Source organism: Chenopodium album, chromosome 11 (genome assembly GCF_948465745.1).
Source record: "Chenopodium album chromosome 11, dcCheAlbu1.1, whole genome shotgun sequence".
Lineage (NCBI taxonomy): Eukaryota > Viridiplantae > Streptophyta > Magnoliopsida > Caryophyllales > Amaranthaceae > Chenopodium > Chenopodium album.
In genome coordinates, this window is record NC_137844.1 from 17,728,700 (window position 1) to 17,746,571 (window position 17,872).

Sequence of the window (17,872 nt, forward strand, 5' to 3'; positions counted from 1 at the left end):
AGCATGATAAGGCATAATAAAGCTTAAATATAATAGCAAGATCCTAGGCATGATACTAACAAGATTAATAACAAATCCTAGCATGTCACTAAACAATAAAGATCAAAGCTTTAAACCTAACATGGCACTAACATGATATTAGAAAGAGTAAAGACACCCTAAACATGATACTAGAAAGTGATACACATTACTACATAGTTGAGAAATTTACCAGCGGAAACTCGAAAAGAACATTTAGTAGGGTTTTCAATCCATACTTCCGCAAAACCTCAAATGTCTGTCGAAGGTGATCAACGTGATCCTCTAACTTTTTAGATTTCACCAGCATATCGTCGATATACACTTCCATCATATCGCCTAGCTGGTCTTTAAACATCTTGTTGACAAGCCTCTAATACGTCGAACCTGCATTCTTTAGTCCAAAAGGCATAACTTTATAACAATATATACCTTTATCGGTCATGAAGGTTGTCTTCTCCAGATCGTCAAGGTGCATAAGGATTTGATTATATCCGGAGTAGGCGTCCATGAATGTCAGGAGCTCGTGACCAGTGATTGCGTCTACCATGGCGTCATTGTGCGGCAAAGGGAACGAGTCTTTAAGGCATGCTTTGTTGAGATCGGTGAAGTCGATACATACTCTCCACTTGCCATTCTTTTTGCTGACGACGACGACATTTTCGAGCCAATCTGGATATTGCACTTCCCTTATCTTTCCTGTATCGATCAGCTTCTGCACTTCGTCATTAATGATCTTGTTTCGTTCCAGAGCGAACTTTCGACACTTCCGCTTTACATGCTTATGATTTGGGTCGACATTTAGCTTGTGCGAGATGATGCTTGGATCTATATCAATCATGTCTTCATGGGACCAGGTGAACAGTCTTTATTCTCTCGGAGAAAGGCTAAGATGGTGTTTTTGAGTTCAGGTGTTAGGTTGGCTTCGACACAGACGGTTTGATCTGGTTTTTCGGGGTCTAGGGGTATTTCATCGATTTCTAAGTCGTTGGGATTGTCTGGTGTCGGGCCCTACTGTAATTGCTATGCGGATCTCATGAACGGCTTCAAGGTTGTTTTGTAGCAATGTTTGGCTTCACGGGGTTCTCCTTTGATTTCTTGGATTCCCCATGGGGTTGGAAATTTGATGGATTGGTGGTAAGTGGAAGGAATGGCTTTTAGTTTAGGGGTCCATGGTCTGCCCATTATGACATTATAGGCTGGGGGACAATCTACGGCGTTGAATTTGGTTTGGGGGTTTAGGCCACCGGCTTAGGTAGGTTGGGTTATGTCTCTAAGAGTTGACATAGTCTCACCACTAAAACCGACCAAGGTCGTGACCTTCTGATGACGTCGCTATCCTTCAAGCCCATATCTTCCATAGTCTTCCGGAATAGGACATTTGCGGAGCTTCCTCCATCGATCAGCACCCTACAAAGCAGACAATTCCCGACCATCAAAGAAATTACCAGGAGTCTTCATGTTCTCTATTGATGATGTTGATATCGTCATCGTCGAAAGTGATGGCCATAGCTTCCAGCTTCTTTTCCAAAGGATCCCTTACTTCTTCCAGGACGGCAGGGCTACTTGTCGACGACTTTGCAATTCTTTTGGCTGCAGAATAGGTTAGTCCACAAATATCTGAACCACCGAAAATGACATTAATTACTACCTCAGGTACAGGCGGCTTTGGGGGCCTGCTTGCCGTTTTGGCTTTGCCGTTACCGGATGCATTGCCTTTCTTTTTCCCCAGCAGATGCTTGAGGTTGCCTCTCTTCAGCTGGAAGGCGACTTTTTTCCGCAAGGCACAGCAATCTTCTGTCTTGTGGCCATGGTCGCTATGAAACTCGCACCACTTGCTCATATCCTTTTCTGAATCCGGCTTATTGCTCTTCATTGGCCAACGAACTTTGTTACCTAGAGGCTCCAGCTCTTTTACCACCGCTACAATGTTCACGACGAATCCATATTCGGATATCTTTGGATATTGTGGTGCATCGACGATGTGCTCTACCTGCACACTATTAACAAACCGTGATCTACATGTCGTTTCATACGACTGATGTCGCCACGATCCTCACGGATTGCTTGTAGCCTTACAATCGGTCGAGCTTTTGACGCGTTGACTGGCGCTTCGATTGGCGATGTCCTCGTCAAAACGCATCTGGGCCACAGCTCTCGTCCGGACCTCTTCAAATGTTAAGTAGGGATATTTGACCATATCTTTATAAAGATCTGGATCTGTGTGCAGTCCTCGGAGGAAGGCTTCGATGGCAGTCCTGTTGTCGACATTCTTGATCGATAGCTTTTCCTTGTTGAATCTGGTCCAATAGGTCCTGATACTTTCCTTTGACCCTTGGACGATCCGATACAGGTCGCTTGTTTGCTTGTCGAACTGCCTGCTGCTTTCAAAATGGGAATAAAACTTGTTAATTAACATAGCAAAGCTAGTGATACTACCTGGTTCGAGCTTACCAAGCCACTTGAGGGTGGGACCAGTCAGCGTCGCGCCGAAGGATTTGCACATGCATGCTTCCCAGCACTCGAACGGAATCGAAGCTTGCCACATCCACTGCTTGTAGTACTCAACATGCTGCTCTGGACAGGTTGTACCATTATAAAGCGAGGTAAACGTCGGGAGGGACAGTCTTCTAGGAATGCGGGCCCTGGACAATTCATCACTGAACGGGGTCGTTGCGAATCCATCGGGGGCTTCTCTCTGGAAGGGGATCGGAACACCTGGCATCTTCTTCATCATCGACAGCACCTTGGAATTCTACTTCTCTAAGGCGAACAACCTCTAGAGCGAGATTTCGGTCTGGCTTAGCTCACGATCATTGGACTACAACTCGCATCCTAAAGTCCGGGAATTCTCTTGTTGCGCGACGTTCCTGATCGGGGAATCCGTCTCCATTTCTTCGTCACTGAACTCTATTTATGTATCGTGCGGAGACTCCAACACTTCCAACGGCTGCATCCGCGGCACAATATCCAGGTTCCTTGGGCGGCGACGATTGCTCTAGGCGGATTCCAACTGCCGACGGAGGTTAGCTGCATCAGATTCCGACGCCTCCTTCTCCTTGTTCAGACGCTCGTTGGACTCTCGGGCTGCTAGGAGATCAGCTTGAGCTTTCTCATAAGCCTTTTTCAACTGTTCGGAAGTCATTTCACTGGGAGTCATGTTGAAGGTAAAATTAGGGTATTTTGGGTTTTACCTAGTTGTACCCCCATAGTGGGCGCCAAATTGTTTATGCAAATTTTTGTCAAGTGGGATTGAATAAAAAAATCTAGGCTACGGATCAAGTAAATAAAACCTAGGATAAAAGTAAAGCGAAAATGAAGAAATGACACGAGGAATTGGCGACGCGAAAAACCCAATGAAGGTAAAAACCGCGGGTAGAATAAGGATCTATCAAACTTTCACTATGAAAATATTTAAGGAGTCGAATTACAATGTGTGCTTAGAGTATTTTAGTAGCTAGTTTGCAGTGTGTTTCGTTTGATGAGGCTTTCCCTTTATATAGATGGTGCTTAGGGTTAATCCCTAGCCGTAGCAAGGTGATAAGCTTGCTTCCTTGATTTTCGGAGTTAGCTTCTCAACTTCCTCATTCCAGTTCAGTCCACTAACGACAGTGTCCAGCTGGGCAAGGACCTAGTATCCCATATCTATCTCTTCCTGGAAAATAGCGAAGCAGTTGGAGCACCTGTCGTCCATCGAGACTGGCTTCTCTTCGTCAAGTCTTAGTCTTCGTCAAAGCTTGATCCCGTCGTTGACATTGGCTGACTATTGTTGACTTTTACTTACGGAATTTTACCCATAACAATAAATTAAACTTAAATAACTCTTATCAATTGAACCTATTAAATCTTATATTCCTGAAGTTATAATTTGAACTTATGAGCATTAATCTCAACTTTCTGGAAATAAATGTGCTTCTGGGAAGAGAATTATCCTCGTTGTGTAAGGGTATTTATGGTATGTCCAATGTCTAATGTCCAAATGTACTCGATCTCCGCCTTGCAAGGATGTCTGAGAGATCCGCCTGCAAGAACGATAAAGTAAGCTGCCCTCGGGGTTTGACCCAGAAACGCCCATTCGACATACAATTTAGTGAATTTACTTTCTAGAGAGAGAAAATAGAGAGAATGAGAGATTAGAAAAGGTTACCATCATTAATCATTGGCTTTCTATTTATAGATGTACTTTCAAGTGGCAAAAATGTACATTGTTGAACAGATTAGGGGTATTTATGATGATTAATGGATGATTAAGGATGACGAGCTGGATTATAAAGGGGTATTTTTGTCATTTCAAATATAGTGGGCTTAAGACACGAACTAGGCCCAAACAAAATGAAAATAAGGTGAGAATAGAATAAGACCTTAAATATTTCTTCAAAAATCAAGATATTAAACATGCGCATCTCAATCTCAATGGAGGCCTTGTGACATGACGAAAATATTGGGCCCTTGATCAATAAATTAAATGAAAATCATATATTATTTTATTTTATTTATTGTGTGTTTAGGATGTAACTAGTTATTAGCCCTGGCGATGCCTCGATACATCGTAAATTTATAAGTTTGATCAAAATTAATAAAAAGGGTTAATGTCGAACAATATTAATAAGTGAGTAAAAAATATAATAATCTATATTATCTTTCATTAATTAATAATCAAATACGTCAAATTTAAATATGGAGGTAATACATATGAAGAATTTTTCAAGTAAATAAAACCAAAGTTACACCAATGAAGAGTTTTTCAAATTAATTACACATCACTACAATTCAATGCATTGAGAAAAAGGTGATAAACATCTCCAGAAATTCGGCTATTTCAGACCCTTTCTCTTTAGTTTCTTTATGCTTTTCTTATTAAATTCAATAAATTACACTATTTAAAGGTTCTAAGTACCCCTATAGTGGGTTTGAGTGTAGTAAGTACTTTGTTTTTGTTTTCTGAGTTTAATACGGTACAAGTTGTTTTATGGGTAAAGATTTGTGCGGATCGAAAAAGAGGTTAATTCTTCTATTACAATTAGATGAATCAAATAAAAAATTTCTTCACGACTACAATGGATCGATAGACCCCCTCGTTGAAGAAGGGTGTAAATTATAGCGGTATGAAAGAAGGTATGAAGAATGTATAATTTGTAATAATGATCGTTTTTTTATTTGATTCGACTGTCATGTATTTATTAGATTTAAATCTTTTTGTAGATGTTGTATGACTATTTATTTATGAATCAATCTGTGTTAATATATATATATATATATATATATATATATATATATATATATATATATATATATATATATATATATATATATATATATATATATATATATAGGAATGATATAACTCCGTGATTTATAACTAAGCCCTAATATATTTTTCTCATCTATAAAAATATAAATAGCAAATAAACAAATTTTTTCGTAAAATATTAATCTTGAAGTAAAAAAGAAAAAGAAAAAAAGACCTTAGTTAGGGAGGGGGACATACACACACAAAGAAATAGGGTGTACATTTATTTTATTGTAAAACGGTCAGTTTTAGCGTAACTTTAACTATTTTTATGGTAAAGTTAACTAATTAAGGGGTAACTTTTAATTTATCGTTGGTTTGAATTTTATTTTAATGTGTAATTTCTTATAGATACGTGATTACATACTATAAAGACTAATATGATTAATTTAATACATTATAAGTTTTTTGTAAGATAAAATTTATTAATAAAAAACAATAACTTTTACCGTATAAAGAGTAAGTTTAAGTACTTTTAAAGTAACTTTACCCGTTTTACAATAAATTAACGTACATTCGCTTTTTTGGAAAATTTGTGCAATCTAATCATGTCATATAACTTGGAGGCCCCCAATCCAAGTCCAATGTTAGATATGGTGATATTCGGGCCTGATATTAAACAGCTCATCAATTTAGACACTAAATCGCATCTCCCCAAGCAAAAATGATGATTGAAATGTACATATCACATAATTCAGTTTGAATCACGCATCAGGATAATGAATTGCTTGAAGATCCATTTAGAAATTTAAAATACCCAAACTTTAAGCATTTCAAATAGAGCCCAAAACCAAAGCCTGAGAATCAAATACATTTAACCTCAATTATTCTAAGCCTCCCAGTACAAAATGCTAACCCTAACGCGATACGCTCAAACACCCAATAAAATCACAAAAAACTAACCCAAATGCGTAAAACAAGACGTGTTTAGTATGTTGCGCTGACGACGTCCCAAATGATGGGAACACTGTGGAGTGTGGACACATATTATTGGAAATATTATGATACAAAGTATTGGGTTTGCCTCACCCAATAATCGGTGAGACGCTAAAATCATCAACTACCTTTCTAATAGAAAAACCCTAGAAATTTCCTGTTTTTTAAATTGGTCAAACACTAAAAATAGAAAAACCGTTGTAAAAAATGTCAACGACGGCTTTCCCTCGTTCTTCTGAAATGCTGTGGTGGGATGGGTAACATTAACAACGTAAAAACCTAAAGTAGTAGCACTCTTATTTTTGACAAGGATGAGGATGCTGTGCTAGAGAAGTGAGGCCAATCCTAGGCTATTCTATTTTACACCACACAAATAAGTTTGTCTTTCAGAGATTCGCTTAATCTTTTCATTAGTTTTTCTGATACTCGTATTTGCAAGACTATTAGGTTTTGTTATATAAACAATAATTAAAATTAATGCAAAACATACTATATAGATCTCTATGTATGAATAATCAAAAGGGTAATAAAGAATACAAAAATCAATTTAGAATATACTAGTATAAAAAACTTCAATACAGTTATAGCTTATTTTAAAATAGACTACGATAAATTTGACTAACAAATATGTAAACACTACAATATGATATTCAAAGTTAAGTAAACAACCAGCTACCATGGCATAACCCAAGACATTCACCAAGTTCCATTAAAAATGCCTCATTATTTTTCCAAAGATGTACGCAAAAACATGGAAAGTTGGGACTTGGGAGTTCGAGAGTTTCACAGAAAAAAGATTGATTTTTTTTTTTTTTTTTCCCTTCTGTTTGCTGAGGGTATGAACAATTAAGGTTCGATAAATTATGTCCCGCAGTTATAAAGCAGGCATGCATGTACTAACCCCTGATTCTAATGCAATGCCAAACATGTACTAACAACCCCTGATTCTGGAGCAGTGCCATGGTTCACGTTACAAAATAATTTTGCTTTTTTACAGGAAAAATAAAGGGCAAAAAAAGCCTGATTAACTGAGCTACCTTCACCCTGACAATGAATGCCACAGCTTACTTTTTATGTAGGTTTTTGCACAAATGACAAATAACCTCTAACACTGTAAAATCGAAGCTAAACCAAGATTATCCAAGGGCCTCGTAGCTGAACTATTAACGAGCTAAACTCTGCTTCCATTTGACTGTTCATGAAAAGCTCCAAAGCAGAGATAGACAAATGAACGAACCATATCCCAACATCCTATGGAAATCAGTTCTCCATTTGAGTTAGAAATACTGGCACGCTTGGGAAGAGTTTAAGGTCTTAGTCAATCGATTTCCCCCTCCTCTACATCGTTTGCTGCTGAATCTGGAGCATTTTGTGGGGCCTCAACCTCCTCCTCCTCTTCATCGTCATCTTTTCTGTATAACCCAAGTTGCTCCAAGGGGTTGCTATTTCCCCTGAATCTGAAACTACCCAGACCGCCATTTTGAGAATCATTTGGGCTTGTATCGCCCATAAAACTAGACAGATCATCAGGAGGAGCAGCACTGAGCATCTCAAGATCCTCCATGAACTGACAATTTTCATTGATATCCACTGTTTTCTCCATCTGTATGATGCCAAAAAGATCATGTGATTGAACAAAAAAAATACAGGAATTTTCAGAGCTAAATGAATTAGAATTGGAAAATATTAAATTTTCAGTTATGACATGCTAGGCACTTAGTCATATAGTATATGCAGCATAGACATAAGAGATTTCACAATTGTAAGCATACGATATCTACTGCAGGTCAATATTTAATCAGACATGACAACTATGCAAACCCTTAATGGTAATAAGCCTCCAACAAAACAGGATGTAGGAAGTAGAACTTTTTCAAGTGACTCGAGTTCTTTTGGTCCACAACTAAATGCATCAAAGCATAAATTTCCAAACATGCTACCATGTACAATATGATCATCGTACCTTCTGCAAAGCAAGACGTGCAGCCTCCCTCTCCAATTCCCTCTTCCTTTTGGCTTCCGCCGCAGCTTCTGCTTCAGCCTTCTTTCTTGCCTCTTCCGCAGCCCTGGCTTCTGCTTGTAGTCTAGCCTTTTCTGATTGACATAAACAAGATAGTTACCTATCATGACATAATTAAGACTGAAAGGCCACAGGCCCAAAGCTAGATAAAACCAGTAAGGCAAGCTCAAAATATAAGGAATAGTGTCAAACCTTCTCTTTGCCTTCTCTCAAGCTCTTCCCTTTCCAACCGCAATTTCTCTGGATCACGCTTTTCACCCTGTATAAAGTAGTATATCACAATATATGACACCAAGCACAACAGAACCACAAAAAAATAAACTAAAGCAAAGCATTCATGGCACCTTTTCAAGAGTCTTTTCTTGAGCTTTGAGGATTGTATCAGCAAATCGGCTCCTCAGTAAAGCAGCACGGTATAGCTTATCCGGGGAGACTTGCCTCTCAGATGGAGCACTCTCCCCTAACACGTTACAGCTCAAGGGGTAAGACAGCAACTCAAACTAACAGCACACTCTTCTGATCATGATTTATTTTCATGCTTACCCTCTTTATGACCATCCACCTCAATTGACAGAGGCTTAGTCTGGGAACTCTGTTCAACTTGGCTCAAGCTGCTCCTAGATTCTGTACCACATAAAATCAAGACTTCAGAATAAGATAAAAATAAGAGCTGAATAAAAAAATAAAATTTGTAATGCACAATTAACTGCAAATCCATAAGCGTGTACTCTATTTCTATCAAAGGAACATATGCAAGCTTGTAGAAACTCACGATTTATCCCAGCTTCCTGATCAATGTCACTTCGATTCTGGTCCACATTTTCGTTGGCATTCGCAGTTGGCTACCAATGATGCAAATAGACATAAGTACACCAAAACATAACTCACTACAATTTCCCTTTTGTTTATTTTTTATTTGGGGGGGGGGGGGGGGGGGGGGGGGAGGGTGTGGCTGGGGGGTGGATTTGTATTTTATGACATTAAGAAATATAATGATGAGGAATTGAGGATATAAGAAGAAACAATCACAAAACTCATCATAACATACAAGAATATTTGTTACAAATGTACCTGCAGCTTGTTACCCGGAGGTAAAGCTTTTGTGCCTTCAGATTCACTACTAGAACTGCCTGAATCTGAAAAGCAATGAAGCAAACACATTAACGTGGGTGAGGGTATCATATACAAAAAAAATTTATCACTCAAGTAAAAAGGGTAAAGTGCCAAAGGCAAAATTTTGACAGTAAGTTAAAAGATAGAATACGCTAAGAATGAAAATAGCTAACAGAAGCAAAATATCGGTTTCCCATACAATAGTAGAAGCTACAAATATGTGTCGCTCATTGCATCATATTCACCAGTTCTCAACAAATCATGAAGCACCAATAGATATGGTTGTGAGTTTGTGAGCTTGTGACTGCCCCCACTACATGTGAACTTTCTTAACGATATAGAAGGCTTTACAATTACTGAAACCACCTAGTCTCTTAACTTGAACATACACAAGAGAGCCACCCAAGAGCAGCTACCATATATAAAATAAAATCACCAATAAAACTCTCTGCCAAACAATATATCAGAAATCAATTTTGTAAAAAGACTAAGCACAAGTTGGGCAACAACTTCACCTTGTTGAGTGCTTATATAAAAAGAATATAGAATTAGCTGGTGTCTGTATGCTTCTAAAACAGGAATACACAATGCTTCTTTTGACAGAGATTTCACCAGCAAGGTACCTTTATAATTTGCTTTTATGAAAATCATATATATAATTCCTCTCATCAATTATATTTTAGAACCATAAGAGTTTTTTAGGAAAAGCTCCTTGTTTCTTACATTGAACAACTGAATCTTAAGAAACAAAACAAAAGCACAACCACTGGTGAGGCCCACAAAAGGCCTAAATATTTTTCTTAGGCTACATCTCTCACAAATCAATAATACCTCTCATTATTAATCAGATATGACTATATGAGACTTAGCAGCGTCACACTTGTCTCTCATTCCTCAAACCCAAGCCAAAGCTGGTCTTGTTTTCTCCACCAGATAATAATCTGAGTCCAGTGTGTGTCACTATAAATTCAATCTTAAGAATACGAAAAAAGCTTTTACCTGGTTCTGTTGAAAATTTGGAAAGCATTGAATAAAAATATCAATTGTGTGCAATCACACATTAACTAAAAGGCATCCAAAGCTGAAATATGTCAACAAATCTTTCAGCACCAGTGGCAATAGACATCTACAAAAAGGGTGCCCTAGCTTGGACATATCTCTTGGAAGGAGGAGCATGAAGCTCATAATTATGGATATATTCAATACTCCCAAATAAAAATAAAAAAGCTCATAATTATGGGATGTATTCAATACTCCCAAATAAAAAATTAAAAAAATTGAAATAAAAGAAAAAAAGAAACTATCCATGGTCAATTTCATGACAAAAAAATAATTATTTCAGGATGAATCCATCAGTGAATACTAATATACAATTATGAACTTTACGTAAATTTCTCAATTCCGTACTCCTCGGGCAAGGTCTCTGGCTTAATCCCATATTATCCAGAATGGTCCAGTAAAACTTCAAAAAAAAAAAAAAAAAGAAAAAAAAAAAAAAAAAAAAACAAGAAGAAGAAGAAGACAGAAAGAAAAAAACCAACCCTTCCTCATCCTTAGGTGTGTGTCCTTTTTCTCTTGTCTCATATGTAAGCCCTAGGATCCCACCACCTTAAAGAAGCTCAACTCTTTCAAAATACACGAGTTAGGTCTGATGAGGAAGCTTGCTAGACTGTTTCCCGTGTAGTACGGAAGGAAAAAAGTGTGGATACAATATCTCAAAGGCAAAGAGAGACATGTACAAAGGGACCACTTAACATGACATCAATCCAAAGGAAATCCATACACACCAGCATAAGACAAAGCTTAGAAGTCAGAAGTACACATGAACTCACCAACAAAACCATATTTCAAATTTTGAAACTTGAAAGTAAAGCTAGGAGCACAAATTTAATTCGTTCTTCGAAGAGAGATGCATAAGCTATCTCCTTCCACAATCAACCACAGGTACGACGTACTACAAAATAGATATGCTTCCCGAACAATGATTGATTATCCCTATCACAATTGCACATGATAACTCAATTGATGGGCAGGTATTTCACAACCCATCAATTATTCAAGGTTAATTGCCAAAATTATCCACAGCAGCTTTCTGCTTCAGAACCCACAGGACATGGGTCAAGCTAATTTAAAGTTCATCAGCAAGCCAATTCGAAAATTCCAGCAATAGAAAATTCAGGATTGTACATCCCTATTAGATCAAGAAGAAATCTGTAGTGTAAACTGCTAAAGTACTTCACAGATTGTCAATGTCATCGCATTCAACAACCAATTAAAAGTAACCATCCAATTAATGTCGGTCAAACTTAACCATCATTGTGTCCATGTCAAAACAAGATTTCTCCCAGCATAAATCATTAAATCAAGAGTACAAGTCTGGAAGATTAGCGTAAGTTCTGTTTCACTGGTCTAATAATGAGTTAATGACAGGATATTTCTGCTAAAAATGACAATCCACAACAAAATGCATCCATAAGTTCCACGGTACATGATGGAGTCAGCACTTTCAGCTATGGTCAGTTAGTGGTTCTAATGTTAAACATCATACTAAAATGTTAGCAGGATAGCAACAAAGAGCTAATTATTAGTTTCTACTATTGCTTAGGAATAACATAAACATAAAGTTAAAACATTTAACCCCCCACCCCACCCCCAAAAAAACACACACACACACATCACACCTTTCTAATCTTCCACCCATCACTCACTAGATCCATCAGCATTAGTCATTCCAACTAAATCCAGATAAATCTACTCATATCTAGAAGCAATATTGATACACCAACCACACTTCACATCTCATTGCTCTTCCTCAATTGCCTTTAATTCTGATGCTTCCCCAAAATTACCGCAGATTTTTCTATACAAAGTCCACTGCAAGCTTGAGGGACATTAACCTAACCAAACCAAACTCCCAAAAGGTTGATAAGAAATTAAGAATATGATGGAGTGCTGTGCTGATACCAAAAATCCTAATCGTGGCTTATCACAATTGAAATCATATAAAATCCTCAAATAAGATATCAGATAGTAAAATCTAGACTTTGAATCTACTGAGGCTCTATCCTAATTACTGTGGTCCCAATTCAGCATTCGTACCTAATTAAATTAAACTAGACATATTTAGCAGTTACATATGCACAGAGCCAAACACAACAAAATAGTACAAAAAACATGCTCAGATCAGAAGATATATATTAGTTTCCACACATATCACTTGGGTATTGCCCATTCGATACATGAACAAATACACAGTACAATTTCTTGAAGAAGTTCACTGCCCAGCAACATCCACAATGGCATATAATGATAAGCAAATTGAAAGTGTTTCTTGTTGAGAGATTCAAACAATGTACAGAAGGTAAACATTGATCAACTCATATACCAGTAATTCAGTAACCTGCACATCTGATAAAAGCTTCTAAATCATTGCCATACTGGCACAGTGATCCTCCTAGAATTCCAGGGAAGTAATGATAAATGCAAAGAAGCTACCAGCAAGAATTTTGACGATAACTGCCCAACACATGAAACATATTAAAGGGGTATTTGGTTTAGGTGTTTGACACATTGGAATAGAGCAGACACCATTCTAATGATTGAATGATTAATTGAGCATTATCTTCCATGGAACCTCATAGCAGTGGTATCAAACTCCATTCCAACCCCCTACAATCATACCCACCTCACCCCTATGACTCTAAATCCATTCCACTCTAAGTATAATCCCATTTAAGTTTCAAACCAAACAATTTAGCAAGGTAAGGTATTAGTTCCCAATCTATTCCATTCCAGAACCAAATGACACTATCACAAGGCAACAATATCTAGATATAACTCCACTCTTCCCCCACACTACATCCCCACATACTCACATAGACACAGTGACATGAAAACATTTCCCAAAAAGAAGGAAGAAGGTGGATAAAAGACATGCATTAAATTATGGAATGCAAAGCAAGCATTAGCAATTACAAAAATGAGTTCCACCTCACACATGGATATATAAGTATCACATTCCCATATTCAGAATATAGTACAACTATTTTAGTATCCTATAACTAAGTCCAAATTATACTAACTTTTTTCTGAAATATTTTGGAACTTTATGTTACTAAGTCCAAATTATACTACCTCCTTTCTGAAAGATTTTGGAACTACGTTTTTCGTCCATTTTAAAAAAAAATTAACATTTTAACTTTATTCCAATCTTGGCAAACCCCTTTTAGGTTTTATTCTTTTCACCTCATTCTTATTACTTGTTCATATAATCGGACCACGTCCAGAAAAATCCAAATCAAATCAAACAATATCATAAAGATTAAACTCCGACCAAAGACGAGACCAAACTAGAACTTTAAAAATTCGAATAAGGACACCTTAAATATGGTGAAGAGAACAAATCCTCATTACCTTAACCCTTTTACCCTATAATATTTACATTGTTTCACTCATTCTCTCTTACTTTACCGACCTTTTTTGTATACCCACTCACCTTTTAGATCATCCACCTTTTTCTTTCACCCATTTACCACATCAACTTCTCTTTCCAATTGCATTAATTATTATGCAGACAATAAATGTTAAAATTTTTTAAAATAGGAGGTAGTACTATGTTACCCGTAAATTAGAAGCTAGAAATTATACATAATCAAGAAAAGCCATCCTACTACTTTTGTTGATAAGCATTTCATATACTCATACATCTTAATGCTAACATTCCTCTTAGACATTGTCACTGGCAATCACTAAATTTTTAGATAAAAATTTGTTTGTTTGGTCGGAAGCTGACCTACCTTGGACCCTAAATAGCTACATCCGCAAATTCCAAGTGTAAGAAAACAATGAGAGAGGATTTAGAGAAGAATAATTAAATTTTGTACAAAAGCAATAATTAAAAGTGAGCACTTCCTAGCAACATTAGCATTAAACTAGATCAAAATGAATTGAAGAAGGTAGCAATGGTAACATAATAGATCTCCAACTGCCCTAGACTCATCTTCTACAATGCCATTTTAAGATTTCCCAATTTTATCTTCCACTTACCTACTTTGGAAAAAGGCTCCCCATCCCCCTGCTAATATAAATTGTATCCTAATTTCTCTTACTAGTTCTCTCTCCATCACATCAACCAGTTTCTTCCAAAATTCCAACACGTTTTCTTACTACCTTTTATCGCTCTGTACATCTTGTTATTTAGCACACATTTAACTACTTTAAAGGCCACCTGACTAGTTTTCTTAATGCATGTGGAAAAGCCTAAAATAAATAAATAAATAAATTAGATTTAGAAAAAAGGATGGAGTAGGTCAAGAATATGGTTATAAATACAATGCAAGCATAAACAAAGCCACGAAGGCTTGCTGGTTTTAGCCAAATAATTCTATGGGCATATGGGATAGTATAGCCATTCATATCTGCCAATAATATACAATAAAGAGCTCTTGAAAAGGAATCAAAGCAAAAAAGTTAACTAAAGGACCAACCACTAGATGATGAACCTGAGTCACTGCTGGAACTGGTTGGACTACTGCATCTATTGTTCTTATTGGCTGTATCTTTCTCTGTCTCTGCTGGAGGGATGCTTGAAATAGGATGATCACTACCTCCAATATCAATTTCCTCATCAACTGCATCATTGCCTGAGACATGAACCATCCAGAGCAACAAATAAAATAATTAAATAGTTAAACAAAGGACTCACTCCTATATTAGCATTTTATCCAAGTATCCTTCTAAATAAATCAGAAATACCTTTTCCAGCTTGAATAGATGAATTGCTAAACCCGGATTCATTATGTAACTGTAACAAAGAGAGGAAATCGAGAAAGAAATCATATAAACATTGCAGTTGTTACACATAATGCACAAAAAGTCACAGTGTTTTAATCAGATGCTCATAACTGTCATAAGTCACAAATACATGACAGGGGGAGAAACTAGGAGTAAGCTCTTTCCAAAAAAGAAAAAAATAGTAAATAAAAAATTTGAACCCATAAATAGGATACAGCATAAAGAAGTACCTCCATTTCGCAGGGCTCAGCCCTTGCCTCATTCTTCTTTTTCTCCAACAGGAAGTCATCTAACAATTTTCGTAGCTTAAATAGCACATCATCACTGAGAGCATCAATATCGATCTCAATCTCCTCCTCACCATCTTGCCCATCACCAGAACTATTTTCTTTCAAGAATTCAATTATAGTATCTGGCAATTCAGTAATTAATGCCTCTAATTCCGTGCTCAATTTATGTCTCTCATCAACTGTCATGACCTTCTTAATAGGCTCTGGCTTCCCTACATATCCCACAGGAGCAACCTTCTTTTTCTTAGAAGGTGGAATATGATGGGCTGTTGGTTCATTCCGTATGGGGGCATTTAAGTGTGAAGGCAATACCTGAGCATCTGTTTTGGTTGGGACCTTTTTCTCAATTGCTCTCCACCTCTGCTCGAAAGATTTACTAAGTGCGTTGGCCATGAAATTAACATCATTTCCAGGTGGATTGTATGTCAACGCATTTGAAAAAGTAAGCCTAACATCTGATGCAAAGCCCAATGGATTAGTGTATTCCCCTCTAGATAACTTGTTTTTTATTGTACTAAAATCCATGGGATGCTTTATCACAGTATAATAATCAGGAATATTTAGCTTGACAACATCAACAGGTTCATTAAAAACCCAACCATACTGATGTCCCATCAACCAACTCAAGAGGTTTTCGCATCGCTTCATCAGCATAGGGTTAGCTGTATTTACTGATGTGACTTGCTTTGGAGGACCAATTTGTTTAGAAAACCCCTTTTTCACACGAGCCCCATTACGACCTACAGGCTGTTTCTTCCCCTGAATTGGATGCTCAGACCGTCTCAGGGGATTCTCGAGTGGAGGCCTCTTCTGCCCATCACTACAACTACGAATGTCACTCGCTGGTGATAAAACAGCAGCACTCGTACTAAACGATGCAACTCTCCTCTGTAAAATCCGAATCTCTTCAAGCTCCCTCCTCAACCGAACCTCCAAATCCTTCCTTTCTAATCTCGACATCTTTGAAAATGACAAAACTTGCATAGGAACCCCAAACTGATCATGACTATCCCCATTTAAACTGATACGCTTCCTCTTTGGAGAACACGAATCCTCAGAAAGCGTCATCTCCGTGTCTACCCGACCCGAACTCCCAAAACCCTCCGACTCGGCCGTGGTTTCCACAGCATGCCGATACTCAGGACCGTCCCTAATCCAGGGCATGACGGGCGGGCGCCCTGGACCCATGGAAAACATGTCCATTTTCATTTTTTTCATAATTCTGACCTAACATTAAAGGGTTATATAATCAAAATCGTGCAACACATTAGCAACCAGATTTGACTCAAATTATCAAATTCGGCTCGAAAAATCGCCCTAAATTCTTCTCGCTTAAATTCATATCGAAATTCTAGCAACGAAATCAATCATTATAATTTTTACTAACTTCACCAATCATAATCAATAGTTCAATTATTCACCTTGGAAGAACCCTAAATTGACTATATAAAAAAATTAAATTGAAATAAAATTCAAGATTGTGAATTTATAAATATTAGATTAATAATGAAAAGAAAAAAGAGAAATCTTACCTCAGAAGCTGCTCCAATGGAGGAAAGAGAGCTCAGAAGCCGCTTCAATGGAGAATTCAGAGTTCGCTTCAATGGAGGAGAGAGAGAAAGGGGAGAGGGGTGCAGCGACGCAGCGGAAAACGGAGTCGTTTTTATTCAATAACCGTAGTTATACTCTTCACAAATAATAGGGGTATATTCGTAATAAAAGAGTGAAATTTTGCATAAAAGGTGAAAAAGAAAAAAGAAAAAAGAAAAGAGAAGGAAAAAAAAAAAGGAAGAAAATAGGTGGAGAAAACTAGGGAGAGAGAGTCTTAAATTTGGTTTTAAAATAGGGAAATCTTATATATAATTACAGAGTCGTTTTCACCACAATATTTCAAATCCCCAATCCTCAAATCTCATGCATTAAAGTTTTTTTTTTTTTTTAACCACTCAAAAAAAAAATGTATTTAACCAGTAACTACCATTCCACTATTTTATTTTTATTTATTTGTTTTTTAAACAAAAAAAAAAAAAAACCAATTTTTTTTTTTTTTGGATTTTTTCAAGGGATTGCAATAACTAATAATAACAATTCATTTTAAAACACTACTAACATTTCACTTTGTGTTATTTTCTTTCGTGTATAATATGTGTCGTGTATTAGCACGGCTGCACGGATATACAGTTACTTTATCAATAATTCACCATAGAACTCAAAATCTCCAACCCTTCAATTCAAACAACTTCCACTTCTCTAATCATCAAAACAAAAATATGTACAACACGCTTTTTGCGTAACTGGTCTCATCGAATAGTTGCTTGCAAAAGAACAAAGTAACCCCTCCTATAGCACTGATGGAATAACCCATATGACAGTGACCGAGTAACCCCTATAACACTGAATGGGTAACTTCTA

General features: G+C 37.1%; 2 protein-coding genes across 5 annotated transcripts; both read right to left on the bottom strand.

Annotated features, from left to right (window-relative positions):
* Window positions 1-1,462: 1,462 nt before the first annotated feature.
* LOC145566396 (uncharacterized) lies at window positions 1,463-2,752 on the bottom strand. The gene is made up of 2 exons (XM_081625829.1): window positions 2,186-2,752; window positions 1,463-2,011 (listed from the first exon to the last, which is right to left on the bottom strand). Exons 1-2 carry the CDS (start codon window positions 2,750-2,752, stop codon window positions 1,463-1,465), a joined length of 1,116 nt encoding a protein of 371 aa, XP_081481955.1.
* A 4,273-nt stretch (window positions 2,753-7,025) lies between these two features.
* On the bottom strand, window positions 7,026-17,190 carry LOC145567463 (transcription factor GTE10-like). Of its 4 annotated transcripts, none has more exons than XM_081626751.1 (11): window positions 16,993-17,190; window positions 15,401-16,682; window positions 15,132-15,180; window positions 14,864-15,019; window positions 9,336-9,400; window positions 9,037-9,106; window positions 8,808-8,888; window positions 8,609-8,724; window positions 8,457-8,523; window positions 8,208-8,338; window positions 7,026-7,847 (listed from the first exon to the last, which is right to left on the bottom strand). In XM_081626751.1, the coding sequence occupies exons 2-11, from the start codon at window positions 16,676-16,678 to the stop codon at window positions 7,563-7,565; spliced, it is 2,298 nt and encodes a 765-aa protein (XP_081482877.1). In that variant the 5' UTR covers window positions 16,679-16,682; window positions 16,993-17,190; the 3' UTR covers window positions 7,026-7,562. The 4 variants fall into 4 exon arrangements, with proteins under 4 accessions (XP_081482877.1, XP_081482878.1, XP_081482879.1 ...); XM_081626752.1 differs by having other exon boundaries at window positions 14,879-15,019; window positions 15,401-16,687; XM_081626753.1 differs by having other exon boundaries at window positions 15,401-16,638; window positions 16,993-17,189.
* Window positions 17,191-17,872: the final 682 nt, after the last annotated feature.

What these genes read in the sequence shown, in the direction of transcription:
- LOC145566396 (XM_081625829.1), bottom strand. Translation starts at nt 2,752, where the DNA reads ATGAAGAAGATGCCAGGTGTTCCGATCCCCTTCCAGAGAGAAGCCCCC. An exon ending in CCTACTTAACATTTGAAGAG is followed by an intron (nt 2,012 to 2,185) that starts GTCCGGACGAGA and finishes AATAGTGTGCAG; the next exon opens with GTAGAGCACATCGTCGATGC.
- LOC145567463 (XM_081626751.1), bottom strand. Translation starts at nt 16,678, where the DNA reads ATGAAAAAAATGAAAATGGACATGTTTTCCATGGGTCCAGGGCGCCCG. An exon ending in CTCAGGTTCATCATCTAGTG is followed by an intron (nt 9,401 to 14,863) that starts GTTGGTCCTTTA and finishes ATTGCTTTTCAG; the next exon opens with ATTCAGGCAGTTCTAGTAGT. An exon ending in GGTGGATGGTCATAAAGAGG is followed by an intron (nt 8,725 to 8,807) that starts GTAAGCATGAAA and finishes GTAACGTGTTAG; the next exon opens with GGGAGAGTGCTCCATCTGAG.